At 45.6% G+C, this 14,137-nt stretch overlaps 1 protein-coding gene across 1 annotated transcript in view; it reads right to left on the bottom strand.

The window, feature by feature from the left end:
- Positions 1 to 14,137, bottom strand: part of Nxn (nucleoredoxin) — a 146,053-nt gene that overhangs the window by 13,116 nt on the left and 118,800 nt on the right. The window contains exons 2-5 of the mRNA XM_047545397.1: positions 11,571 to 11,688; positions 9,510 to 9,643; positions 8,904 to 9,004; positions 7,325 to 7,431 (exon numbers count right to left, since the gene is read on the bottom strand). Coding sequence (XP_047401353.1) covers positions 7,325 to 7,431; positions 8,904 to 9,004; positions 9,510 to 9,643; positions 11,571 to 11,688 — 460 coding nt within the window. The remainder of the gene's footprint in view (positions 1 to 7,324; positions 7,432 to 8,903; positions 9,005 to 9,509; positions 9,644 to 11,570; positions 11,689 to 14,137) is intronic.

Consider the following 14,137-nt stretch of genomic DNA (forward strand, 5'->3'; position numbering starts at 1 on the left):
GAATGGAAGCCAAATGCCAGGACCTTGTGAGTTCGGGTAGCCCTGTGAAGACCACTGGTTCACACAGCCTGGGCTAGGTTCGGGGCACCAAAGACTGCCACCAGCAGTCAGCCAGCTAGCAGCGGCAAGACTTTTGAGCCAGCCAACCTGGGGCAAACTCATCCAGCAACTTAGTAAGACCCTATCTCAAAATGAAAAATAAAAAGGGATAAGGGCATAGCCAACGGTAAAGCCCCCTGAGTTCAGTTCCCAGTACCCGTCCCCAAAAAAAGCATAATGGTAAGTGAAAAGAGACAGAAGTGGAGTGAGAGCCGGTGCACACGGGAAGAGTCACACAGGGAGTAGGCACTCATCCCAAAATAGCCCTGTATGATCTGCTGAAGACTGGACATTCACACAGCCAGAAACCTGCCGGGAGTCTGTGCATGCATATGTGCGCACGTGCATGTGTACATACATCTAAACATGTCAGCTGCATGACTGGAAGTTATAAATGCAGAGTTACACAAAAGCTCAGAAATATTCAGATTCAATAAAAAATAACTGACAGTTTTGTGATGCTATAATAGAGTAGGATAGAAAACACAGCTCCTTCAAGTTTGACGGTATTCAGACCATATTCACAGAGGCAAAGCAACGTCAATCTGGGGATGGTGCAGCCTGCAGGGGGAGCTGCTAGCTTCCAAGACCAGTGAGAGCAGTTATACCAGTCAGACCAGGGCTGTGAACTACAAGGACTCTGGCGGTGAGAAGACCAACCTATTTGACAGCAAGGACATAAGCTGTCAGTAGGTCAGAAATGCTGGCTACCCTCAGTGCATCAACCCTGATGCAATGAGAAGATACTTTCAAACAGCTGGAATAATCCTAAGTGGGCATAATTTAGATTTTATTAAGAGATGTGGTCTGTTAGAGTAACAGGTCCATCCTAGGATTCCAATGTTAAAATACACTATTGAGAACTTGATGCAGACTTGCATTTTGTTTTGGTATTGAACCCAGGGGCGCTTCAACCACTGAGCCACCTCCCTGGTCCTTTAAATTTTTTAAAATTTTGTGACAGGGTCTCACTAAGTTGCTTAGGGCCTAGCTAAGTTGCTGAGGTTGACTTTGAACTTGTGCTCCTCCTGCCTCAGCCTCCTGAGCCACTGGAATTACAAGCATGTATCACCACACCCTGCAGCTTGAGATTTTTAGGTTGGAACCCTATGACAGTATTCCACATTTAAGAGAACCTAAGAATCACCATATTTATGTCTAATTTACTAGAGTTAGATGGATTCAAACACCAAAGAACATTTTGTTTGTCCTTCAGTTAACTATTTTAAGAGATTTGCATATTTAAATCAGTTAAAAATGTTTAAAGGAGTAAACTCAAGTTTGTAAATAGGTCAAACAGATCCCTAATAAGAAGCTACTACAATTTCCTAAATATAAAATAGAACTAAAACTTCAAAAGCCAGGTGGAGTGACAAGTGCCCTCGTCCCAGCCAGCTAACTCAGGAGGTTGAGCCAGGAGGGTTACTTGAGCCCTGGAGTTCAAAACCAGTATGAGCGACACAGCAAAATTCCAACTCAGGAAAAAAAAAAATAGTGGAGTCCTGTTCTGATCCAGCTGATGTGTCTATGGCCATACCACTCTGAAAGCGCCTAGTCTCACCTGATAGGGCTGATGACAAAGCTCTCTCCCTCTGCCATAAGGACACAGGGAGAAGCTGAACATCTGCAAGAGAGGAAGAGAACCCTCACAAATCTACCTCCACCTTGAGCTTGGATCTCCAGCCTCCAGTATGGTGAGAAATAAACGTCTGTTGTTTAAGCCACCCAGGGTGTGGTATTTTGTTATGGCAGCCCCAGCAGACTGAGACAGTCACTTAGAGGGTGATGGTGGTTGTTGTTTTGTTGTTCTATGGCTCAGGTAGATCTGAGCACATCATGAGCTGGGAAAGGAGAAAGACAAGGAGGAAGGAAGAGGAGGAGGGCTGTCGTGTACCTTGGTAGTAGAGAACTCGCCTAGCAGGGGCAAGGTCCTGGGTTCAATCTCTGGCACTACACAGGGAAAATAAATAAATAAGATAAGATAAGGAAGAGGCAAGAAGAGTAAGAAACGAGAACAAAGGTAGAGGCTTGGAAAGTAAGGATGAGACTATGCATGAGGAAAGTGGGCGGGGGATGTTCAGAGGCATGGAAACTGATGAAGTCACAGGAAAGTTTCATGGCAAAAGGAGGACACTCAGGGGATTCAGGAGAGCTATCCATATTTCCACTCATGCAGGTCTGCTGAGGAAAGGGACGCAGGGGAAGGAAGTGATGGCCATGGGACCTCTGTCGGTGGTCACAAGGTGAGTTCCCAGCTGGCCCTGCTCTGCATCCCTGTCACTCTCCACCAGGTCCAGGCTGTGTAGGGCTGTAGAGGAATGCTCTCAGCAGCCCTGCCACCCACTTCACAATGTGGAGTTTCTTCTGCTTTGGTGGCCAGAGACGGTGGGATGTAAAAGCTTGCCTGAACTTGTACTTGAGAACAATGTTTCTGACTGGTAAGATCAACCTGAAACACAGCACAAGAACTTAATAACAACCTGTGCTTCACTGAGAAACCAGTTGCATAAGGCTCATGGATTAAAGACTCCCACCCGTCCCATCTCATGTGCCATTATATAGATGTTAAAGGTGACAATGTGACACTTGAGGGAGCAGAAGCAGGGAGATGGCCACCTCTCCTCTCCATATGGATCAGCCTGTGTGAGGTTGGACACCTGGCAGTAGAACACTAAGCTCCAGTGTGAGACTCAATGTATACACCAGAAATATCAGTGGGTGACCTGACACTGGGGATTTCTCTTCCAGTCTAGCTTAAATGTCAAAAGGGTCAAGTCCAAGGATGCTTTGGTTCTGGAGATATGGCCTCATAAGCCTTATCCCTGCTCTGTTCCAACAGCAAATCTCTAGTTTTCCTATTCTAACCTTTGTCCTAAAATGTCCCAAACCCCTCATCTAACCTCACCTATTCTATAAGGCCCTGTTCTAGAACCACCTCCTCCAGGAAGTCTTCCTGTATCAACAGCTCCAAGTCAAGGTTTCCTCAGAACTTATGCTATTAAATGCTGCCTTGAGAAGGATTCTGACCAGGAGGTCAATGGTCAAGGGCAGGCATCACTGTTCCAGGGAGAAACTGGAAGCCAGAGAATGAGGAAGCAGGAGGTAGAGAGTTGGAAAAGTAGATATTTCCAAGCTGAAGAGAGACTATCACAGAGGGCAGGGGATGGACACCATGGAGTCGGCAGACCAGAAACAGGAAGGGCCCGATATGAGGGTGGGCTGCAAAGGACGCTCATGGCTGGAGCTGGGTTCCAGAGGAATCTCACATTCTTTTAGTGTGCCTGCCTGGTTGCTGCCTGCCTAAGGACCAGGTCTCTCCAGATCAGCTTTGTGATCCTCAGCCGAGGGCTCCGTGGAGTCTGGGACCACATATGTACTTCTCCTCCTTACAATGCCAGGGTCTAAGATTGTACCAAATGAATGAGCCTCTGAAATCCAGCCCTGCATCCTCTTCCTTTTCCACTGTAGTCACCTACTTTCTGGCTGTCTGGGTCACCCCAAACAACCATGGCTCCGATACATGTTAACCACTGAGAATCAGAGGGAAAGTTTCCTTTTCTGCTTTCTGAAGACAGACATAAAACTATTAAATCTTTTGAGACCTGCCAGTGTTTTCCAGAAAGACCTTTCCAGCCTTCACCACATGTCCAAGTTCAAGTTGAATTATGAAGGGCTCCTCATCTCTAGTTGTAAGATAGTTCTTCTATGCCACTTACCATCCAAGGGTCCTCCAAAACACCTCAGAGTACAGTGGGGCACAGACTGACACCCCAAATTGGCTATATGTTATAAAAATGCTGTCCTTTGGGAACTTATTAGTTTCAACTGATCTCCCAAAGCCTTAGCACTGACCACCAGCAATACCTGTATCTCAATTTCCTTTCATTCAAGGGAGGGCAACTCTCTACTTCTGAGAGAAAAGGATTCTGCTCCCTGAATGACATGATGCTTGGAAACACAATGCCTCTAAGTGAGACGCCTCCTGGCTGAGCAGAGTAACCAAGGGAGGCTCAGCACCAGTCCCACTCCCTGGGACAAGTGTCAGTCATCTAAGCCCTCCTACAAAATTACATACATATGACCAACACTTATTGGTTCCTCAAGACATCAACACAATGCTCTGTTCTTAAATTATTTCCCTATGTAAATCCTATCTGGTCCACTCCAGGGCAGCACTGGGCCCCCCACCTAGTTATTTCCCACAGAGCTCAGTGCAGATAGCTTTGAGTGGAATCCTTCCACTTAAATCTACTCCATCTTTCCCCCCCACCAAAATGGCTGAAGAACCTTAAAAAATGATGATGCAATCCAAGAAAAATAAATGAAAATATCTCCCTGAAGGGAAAATAAGGAAGAGAACAAAGCTAGGGTCAAGGTCACACACAAATTGTAAGCTTTGTAAAATTGCTGAAGGTCACAAATTCAGCTGAGTTTTCTAAGGTCTAAAGCAAAGAAAGAATCGTGGTCCATAACAAAATTCAAAGTATACAAAAGATATTTCTTTTAAACAAACAAAACAAAAAAACCTGGGGCTGGAGTATAGTTTAGAGGTAGAGACATGCTTAGCCTGGCCTGCCTAAGGCCCTGGGTTCAATCCCCAGCACCAAAACCCCAAATGAAACAGAACAGAACTAAAAAACTACCACTTGTTTAAGCTTAGCTTTTACTGGGTGCTCTAGAATAATTTCTTGAGAATAAATTCCTATAAGTGGGATTTATAAGTTAAGAGTATCACATTGCTAAAAAAAATGTAACTTAAGGGTTCAATAGATTTTTAAGGCTACTGATATATATTGCCAATTTGCTCTCCAAATTTATATCCCTATAAATCTCCTGATTTATATCCCTACTAGCCATCTGCTATGTTCCCTACACTGGGATTAGATTATCTTTTTTAGGGGGTGGTTCTTAGCAAAAAATGTGATAAATGCAAATTTAGTGTTCTTATCTATAAATTATGAAATTATGCTGAATATTTTTCATATCCATACAGATAATATGTATAGGGTAAGTTGTCTGCCTCTTATATCTCCTACTAAATTGTCTGTCTTTAAACTGATATCTGAAGAAAGCTCTTCTTTTATGAAGGAGTATGGATTCTTTGCCATACATGTTACTAACATCGTTAATTGACTTTGTTTAAACATTATGATATTTTAAACTTTATCTTCTTTTTGTTTTGTACACAGAATTGAACTTAGTGCATTTAGCCACTGAGCCACACCCCCAGCCCTATTTTGTATTTTATTTAGAGACAGAGTCTCACTGAGTTAATTTAGGGCCTCGCTAAATTGCTGAGGCTGACTTTGAACTCACGATCCTCCTGCCTCACTCAGCCTTCCCAACCACTGGGATTACAGGCATGTGCCACAGCGCTGGGCTAAAGTTTATCTTCTTTAGGTGATAAAATAAAAATTTTCCTTCTTTTCCTCTCCGAGTTAGCCAATAAATACTTGTAATGTGCTTACTTTGTGCCCCACACTGGAACATTCCCCATTGTTACTGAGCAAAGAGAGGTTAAGTAACCTGGTCAAAGAGATTGCAGTAGGGTGGGGCCAGGGCTGGGATGTTGGTGGCCTACACTAAGGTGGTGGCTATCAGTAAATGTGGAAAGAAATAAGACAGAAAACAACGTCCTAGGAAAAAGATCCAGAGGGACCTGGCAGAAGGACAATTGACAATCTTGGCCTATATGTTTGAGAAGCCTCCCAAGTCATCTGTGAGAGTATGTTCCAAGGCTCAGCCACATCACAGAGTCACATTTTATGTACACTTGTACACACACCCACATACACAGCTGGAAGGGGGAAGAACAGAGGCCAGACCGTGGTTGAGGGGCCTTTGTTGGGGGAGTCAGAGGAAGCCACACATTGAAGACACTTGCTGGTGTGTATAGGGAATGGTTGAAAAATCCTGGGGTTGTCCCAGTATTTCTAAAAGGCCAAGATGGAAAATCGGTTAGCAGGAGAGGTAGGGCACAGCTGCACCTGGATATGACCCAGAAAGACAACAAAGTCTTGGTAACACTTAGGAAAGACTTGGGTCCTACCAACCTACTAGTGTGTCTCACTGTAGTTGGAGAAGGAACACCTCACGTCACAAGCCACAATAGAGGCTGAGGCTCAGTCAGGTGGAATGAACTGGCTGTGCAGTTAAAAAAATACAATCACATCTCCATTTTAAGAAAATCACAGAGTCACTTTGAGGATGAAGAACTGAATCCTATAGGCAGAAAGGACAAAATACAACCCCCATGTAATTTGGGGTAGAGGATGCTGGGAATGGAACCCAGGGCCTGATATGTGCCAGGCGAGCTAACACTAAGCAATTCTACCAACCCCTAGTTTAATTCCTATACCCGCTAATTAAGTACTTCACCAAGAAAAAGCCTGTTCTGCAGAAGAATGGGAAGGTGGTATTAATATAACAAACAATAAAAATACAGTTTGTTTCTCTAATAATCTTTTTTTTTTTTTTTTTGGAGCTGGGGAGTACCAGGGATTGAACCCAGAGGTGCTTAACCACTGAGCCACATCCCCAGACCTTTTATTTTTATTTTGGGATAGGGTCTTGCTAAATTGCTGAGGCTGGCCTCAAACTTGTTTTCATCCTGTCTCAGCCTCCCAACTTGCTGGGATTATAGGCATGTGCCACCATACCTGGCTAATAATCATTATTTCTGAAAATCACTATGATTATTACTACAAGTCCTGGTTTTCAACACTCTCAAGCAATTTCCTCACTCAAAAGGTTAATACCCACCACTCAGCCCCACCAAGATGCTTCAGAAATCATGAGAAGTGCTTTACATATATTACATATTCAGGCTGTCAGCAATTCTTTGTGTCAGCAATTTATCATCCCCATTTTTCAGAAGAGGAAACTAAGGCTCAAGGACTGAGTGATAGAAATAAAGGTCACTCTCTGTCACACACTAGTCTGTGTGACAATAAAACCTCAGAGATAAAGTTTTGGCCATGTTGTTTGGGAGTATGTGTTCTATGGCCCACTTACATCAGAAGTCACTATGTCAGAGTGTGAGAAGTAGCTGTCTTATGAAGACAAGTAATTACATTTACCCCAAGTAATTTTTAAGATGGTGAACATTCCTGGATAAAAGGGTATTTTTTCTGCAAAAAGGAAAGGGACATGGTGAACCTAGATGAGCAGTTGGGCCTTGGTTGCCATCCAAGGAGCCACATGGAGTCGGGCATGGGATGCCTACCTTGGATTCCATATAGCCGGTTGAGGCGCGACCGTCGAGCCTCATCGGTGTAGGGGACAGCAAGCCAGGGCATCTCACTGAAGTACTGTTTGAATGACTCCTCTGACCTGCAGAGAGACACCCATGGAGAACAAGGTCCTATTATCCCGAATACACCTCCACTCGGCCCTCCCCACCTATTACCAAGTTGTGCCCAAAGCCCCTACAGGGTTGGAGTTCATGACAGTCATGCTCTTCAGACACCAGGCAATGGGCATGTGCTATTCTACCTATTCTGGTGTTCACCAAGAAGCCAATGTCTTCACACGGCAGGCAGATCCCAAACTAAAATGCCAGGCAGGTCACTGCAATATCCCGCTTGCTCACATCCTACCAATTATGTTCGTGCCCAGCTTCTCATTTTCAACATGGACAGGTCTTACTGATCCAGGAGCTTAGACATACATAGCTGCTGCATTCTCTGCCATATTTCTACTTTGCAAAGGGAACCAGAATGTGTACAACACCACCAATTTAAAACCAAGCATACACCTCTGAGTTCACATTTAAGAAAGTCTAGGGAAGACAAAACTACTCAAGTGATAGTAAATACATCAGGGGTCCCTTGGGGCTGGGATTTGGGGATGAGGGCTGATTGACAAGGGCCACAAAGGAATCTTCTGAGTGATGGAAACATTCGGTATCTTAACTTTGATGATGCAATTATATGGGTAAATGCATTTGGCAAAACTCACTGAACTATGTACCTAAAAAATTTTCATTTTTTTGTACAGAAATTATATTTCAATAAAGGTGATGATGGTGCTTAAAGTTTTAGAAAAGTGACTGTTCCACCTGACATGCCTTTGGGTTTGCCCCCACTGTGTGCCGAGACAGGGAGCTGTGGGGCGGGACCCCGGGCCAATAAGCCGAGCCCGGGGTATTGCGGTGGCAAGGACGTAACAATGAGCAAGAGGCCTCCAGCGTGTTGGCATCTCAGCAACCCTTCTGCAAACAGCATCTTCAGAGACAGAAGTGCCTTGGGACTCGGGCTGAACCAGGCCTGGAGCTCTGAGCTAAAGGAAGCTCGGTGATGTGTGAAGCCAGAAAGAGACGAGTGGAGGAAACTGAGGCTAACGGCTCTGACTTGCTCCAGGAAGAACGTCTGTCCTCCTCACTTTTGTGATTCAAACAGCCCCCAGACAGAGTGCAGGACCAGAGCTAAGAAAATGACCGCATGTGCACCCAAGACAGCAGTTACGTCCCATCAGGTGCTGGCTCTCTGCCATCCTCCCTGCTCTGTATCTTTTCCTCACAAACTAGAAAGCTGTTTGAACAAATCAGAAAACAAATCCAAATCCCAAATGACCCAGGTCTGGATTGGTATGTGCCCCAGTATTTACAGCAAGAAGAGGTTTTTCTCAGTTCCCTCAGACAATTATATGAGGAAACGTGAAATGTATCTCTCTGGCCCTCTGCCCCAAGTTCCAGATATACCGTCCCCAAGCCCTGCCTCCACTCCCTACAGAAGGTGAAAGAAATGGATGCTAGCCACCTGGGGACAGGGAAGCAGCACAGCCACGCCACAGGCACACCTCACCTGTCTGCACTAACGAAGATGATCTCAAATTTCTGGCCTGCCTCCTTGATCTTCCGGTAGGATTCCACCAGCACCCGGGTGAGGCTTCGGCAGGGTGGGCACTGAAAGACAAGAGCAGGACCCTGCTGTGCCATCAGAGGAAGACCCAAGTAGGATTGGGACACAAAAGAGGTGGAAAGGAGCTTGCCCTTCTTCATGACCAGCATCCCGCACACACCCGGCCCTTGCTACATAGTGAGCCGGCAGGCAGTGGACAGAAGAGTGGACCCTTAGAGTCTTATGTGAATGGGTTAAGGGGAATATCCTCTCAGATCAGTCAAAAGAAGTCATTTTGGGCTAGGGATTTAGCTCAGTGGTAAAGTGTTCACCTAGCATACACAAGGTCAGCACTGAAAAAAAATTTTTTTAAAGTTGTTTTCTTGCTGGCTATTATCATTCATAACATTAAGCACTTATTGCATGCCAACACTACATCAGGAGCAGGAGAAGACAAGAAGGCCTGGGAATTCCTGCCTGAGCAGTCACCTCCAGAAGCCAACTACAGCTGAGCTCAGTGGTGACATCACTGCTCCCATTTGTCTGGACTTAGGGGGACCGACCACTCACCCAGTGTGCAGAGAAATAAACTCCCACGTGAGACCCCTCCAGGCTGCTGCTCTCCAGGGACTGCCCATTATTTCTAAGTAAGGGCCCTGCGATGACTTCCCTGAAGGGCTTAGGTCCCCACGGGAATTCCAGACCTGAAAAAGCAACAGATGGCAAGACTGTTAAGCTTCTTCTTCTCAACCTGGGACCCAGGAGCCTCTGAGCTGCAGACAGGACAACTTCATCATCAAATGCATTTGTTAAGAAAGCCACAAGATGTGCAGCTAACATGGAAATGAAGGGAGAACTCATTCACTACCTGCAGGGCAATGGTTCCCAAACCTGCCTGGGGCCACCTCTGGATGGAGAAGCAAGGCTGAGGACAAAACTGGACAGACTCCCCAGGTAATTCTGATGGTGGGCCAGGGCTGTGAATCCCTGCCTCAGGTGTTAACCACAAGTTGATCCAGTCTCAACCCTGTCATCTCAGAGGTTCTCAATGCCGACCACATGTTAAAATCCATTGGGGAATTTTAAAATATGATGCTCCTGGGCTCCATCTCCAGAGAGTCTGATTATATTGGTCTGGGCTGGAGCTAAGGGAACCAAGTGAGAATTTAAGTCTAATAAAAGGAAAGGTTAAAACCCACCCAAGCCAGATGGTCAACATTCTGATGACACTTAAGCTCCAGATAGGAAGAATAAATAATATGCTCCCAGTTCAACAGAACAGAATGTTCTCACAGGGTGGTCTGTGGCCCACTGCCTCAAAATCGCCTGGGGGATCTGGGAGTACAAGGAGAAGCATAGACCAGTTAAAAAAAATGCAGGTGGCCGAGCCCACCCTCAAACAAAAGAATATAAAAATCTCTGGGGAGCCGGGTTTGGTGGCTGAAGCCTGTAATTCCAGTGACTCTGAAGTCTGAGGCAGGAGGACTGTAAGTTCAAGGCCAGCCTCAGCAATTAGCGAGGGCCTGAGCAACTTAGTGAGACCCTATATCAAAAAATAAAAAACGGGTTAAGGATGTGGCTCAGTGGTTAAGCACCCCTGGGTTTAATCCTCAGTACCAAAAAAAAAAAAAAAAAAAAAAAAAAAAAAAATTCTGGGGCTGGAATCATGGAATCAGGCAATCTATATTGTCATTGTCAACAATCTTCAGTGTGTGCGTGCATGCAAGCATGCATGTGCATATGTGAGTGTGTGTTTAAATCTTCATTGCAACAAAAGACAGCAATGAAGCCATGGTGAGACAGGTTGAGCATCCATAATCCTTAAATTTAAAACTTTTTGAGAGTCCTTTTGGTGCTCAAAAAGTTTTAAGATTTCAGAGTATTTCAGATTGTTGGATTAAGGATATTCGACTGGTCAAGTCTGTGCAAATATTCCAAAATACAAAAAATTTCAAAGTCTGAAACATTTCTGTTCCCAAGCATTTCAGATGAGGGGTACTCAATCTATATTTAAATTGCAAGAGAGAGAGGCCCCACTTAGTCTGTCTCTGTTAAGGTAACAGCTGCTGTTGAAAATAGCACTAGAAAGCTGGGTATATGGTGCATGCCTGTTATCCTAGTTACTTGGGAGGCTGAGTCAGGAGGATGGCAAGTTAGAGGCGAGCATGGGCAACTTAGCTAGTCCCTGTCTCAAAATTAAAAATAGAAATGACTAGGAAGGTAGCTCAGTGGTGGAGCACTCCTAGGTTTAATCCCCATTACAGCAAAAAAGAGAAGGAAGGAAGGAAGGAGAGAGAAATAGCACTAGAGGCCAGTATCTGGTTCTTTTTTTTTTTTTTTTTTCCCTGCCTTTCAATAGCCTTCTTAGTCTTCAAAGCTGAACTTTCTTTTCTAGATTCCATCTCCTTTGGCCCATGAATTAAAGTTCCCTAGAGGGACATTCTTATTCCTTTAAAAATCTTAACCACGACCTACAAAATACCATAATTTCATCAAGACAGTGTTTCCTAGCCATGTAAACCCACTTACATGTATTATATTAGCACTCTGTGTACTAAGCAGGAGGGGGCTAGGGCAGGGGAAGGAGTGGGATTCGAGTCATAAGTGTGGCTAGAGAGGCTGAAGCTTCACCTTCTGGGTCATCACGGATCACAAGGAGCCCATTCCTGCACACGACCTTCCCAGTGGTGGCGTCTAGGAATATTAGCGATGGAATGTTGGAAATTCGGTATTTGTTCCAAAGTTTAAGCTGTAAAAAGAAAAGTATAAGGAGGGGGTTAAATCCAAACCAAATGAATCGCAGAGTTCTTTTGAGACCCTCAGGAAATGAGTGGGAAAAGCAGTAAAGTATATAAAGGAATAACTGGGCAAAAGCAGGATGCCTGGCTACAATCCCCATGTGCCCGTGTGGCCGATACGGAGAGGAGAACCCAGGCCCCACCCACACTCAAGCTGTGACAGAGGATGGTGGAGGACCAGGCTTATTCTCTCCTGCCTCTCCCACAGGCAGTCTCTGAAACGAATGACGATGAAGGTGGGTGACAACTATTTAGACACAACAGGACCTCCACCAGGTGGTTGAGGGAGGAAGGGAGGCTTCTCATTAGCTTCTCGGCCCACCAGCAGGCAGCAGCAGCCGGCCACTCCCCTGCTTTCCCCCTTGGACCCAAGGGAGAAGGCACAGCTTTTCCAACAAGAGCAGTAGTTCAAATGTGCCCCTCACGACCTCACCCCTCAGACCTGCACTTGGAATACCACTGTGGCTATAGATGAGTGCCACTTGGCCTGCCACACATGAGGCAGCAATGTCCCAAACCAGCCCCAACCCACAGCTCTAGGTGCCACTCAAAACAACCTCGGGCTGTTGACAGGTTGTTCAGGTTGGCTATGCAAACTGTCAGAGGCCCTGGATCTAAAGGAATGAAGCCGAGAGAACTGAGCACAGTGGCCTGGATGGGAAGCCAGGTACGTGCGGGCCCCTTGTCTGCTCATTGCCATGGTGAGAACTGCTTAGGTGGGCCTCTGGGTTTCTGAAACTTAACTACCAAGCCCCCAAAGCAATGCCATTAAATGAAATGGTGGGCTGGTGACAAGTCTATGGAACAGAAAGAAAGGAAGGAAATGGCGCAAGGCCCCACTGGTTAGGCTACTCAGCTGTGAGACTCCCTTCCAGACAAGGAGGTCCACTGCTCAAGCACTGGCAGGACAGGGCATGGACGTGACTCGGGATAACAGGCACCAGAAGGCCGACTGCATGCAGCAGAAAGACACATGTTACCATGATTGTCCCCCTTCCCCGACGGGGTACTGGTGATTGAACCCAGGGCCTTGCACGTGCTAGGCAAGTGCCCTACCACTGAGTTACCCCTCCCCTGCCACCCGTTCTTTTTAGTTTTATTTTGAGTTGGGGTCTCAGTTAAGTTGCCGGGGCTGGCCTCAATTTTGTGATCCTTTTGTCTTAGCCTCTGGGATTATAGGCGTGCCAAGAAATGTTAGGCTTCCCTGTCTGTGGAGACCCATGTCTTGGCAGGAAGGGTTGTGGGACCCCACCTCAAACTGGGTGGGCCCTGCTTGCAGCTGCCTGTTTTTCCCAGCCCCACATTTCCGGTGGGTTCACAAAACAGCCTCTGCATAGACAGTTTTCAATGGCCGATATTACATCATTCCAGAGAAACCTGATCCTGGGCTCCGATGAAACAGTCTTAAGAGATTTGACAACGAGACCATCCTGCCACTGGGATCAGCTTCATTAAGTTTGCTGTGCTGTGTACATGTCCAGCCAGGAAGGTAGGGAGGAAAAAAAAGAAAAGAAGAAATGAAAGGGAAAAAAAGAGAGAGAAAAGAAAGTTAAGATGATTAAAATTTTTTTTCTTTTTGGTTTAAAAAGTAATTTGTGTGTGTGTGTGTGTGTGTGTGTGTGTGTGTGTGTGTGTGTGTTGGGGGGAATAACTGCTGGAAAAAATTGAGAAAGCAAACCACAAAAACTAAAGTAAAAAAATAACCCATGATTCACCACTTAGGAAAGTTTAGACCATTTTACGTTTCCCCCAGTGGTAATTGTAAGAGCCTACTTCCTAGTACCCTCACCAACATTATCATTGACAATAGTTTTACAATTTGGCAGGGAAAAAATATACCTAATTTTTGTTGGCTATCCTTTTGTTATTGATGTTCAAGGTACACCACTGATACACATTTTCCCTCAGTGTGTTTTATAACTGGCAAGTGCTGAAATTAGCTCTGTAGATATTAACTGAGCACCTACTATGTACCAGGCCTCTTCTAAGTGCAGGGGTACAGGAAAGAACAGGGTGAGTGACGCTACTGCCCTTGTGGAGCTTTTGTTCTCATGGGAGAGACAGACAAGAAATAAGAAAAGAAATAGAAAAACAATTCCAGGTACTTGTAAGAAACAGGAAGAAAATACAACAGGGCAAGAGCAAGGGCAGGGTAGCGGAAGTGGCCTGCATTTTAGGGAGAGCACACTGGAGGCGGTTGGAAGAAATGACGATGGGCACAGACTTCACTCATGGAATGGAGCAAGCTGCATGCATATGGGGGAGGCCACCTGAGGCCCAGGAAACCTGTGTGGAGGCTGGGAGGCTGACTCCAAAGGCTGCACTTGACACAGAGTCAGCGAGGGGGACTGTGATGACATCTGAGGGCACTTGTTTATGGACTGGATCTTTCAGACCTTA

This window comes from Sciurus carolinensis, chromosome 3 (genome assembly GCF_902686445.1).
Source record: "Sciurus carolinensis chromosome 3, mSciCar1.2, whole genome shotgun sequence".
In the NCBI taxonomy this organism is placed as follows: domain Eukaryota; kingdom Metazoa; phylum Chordata; class Mammalia; order Rodentia; family Sciuridae; genus Sciurus; species Sciurus carolinensis.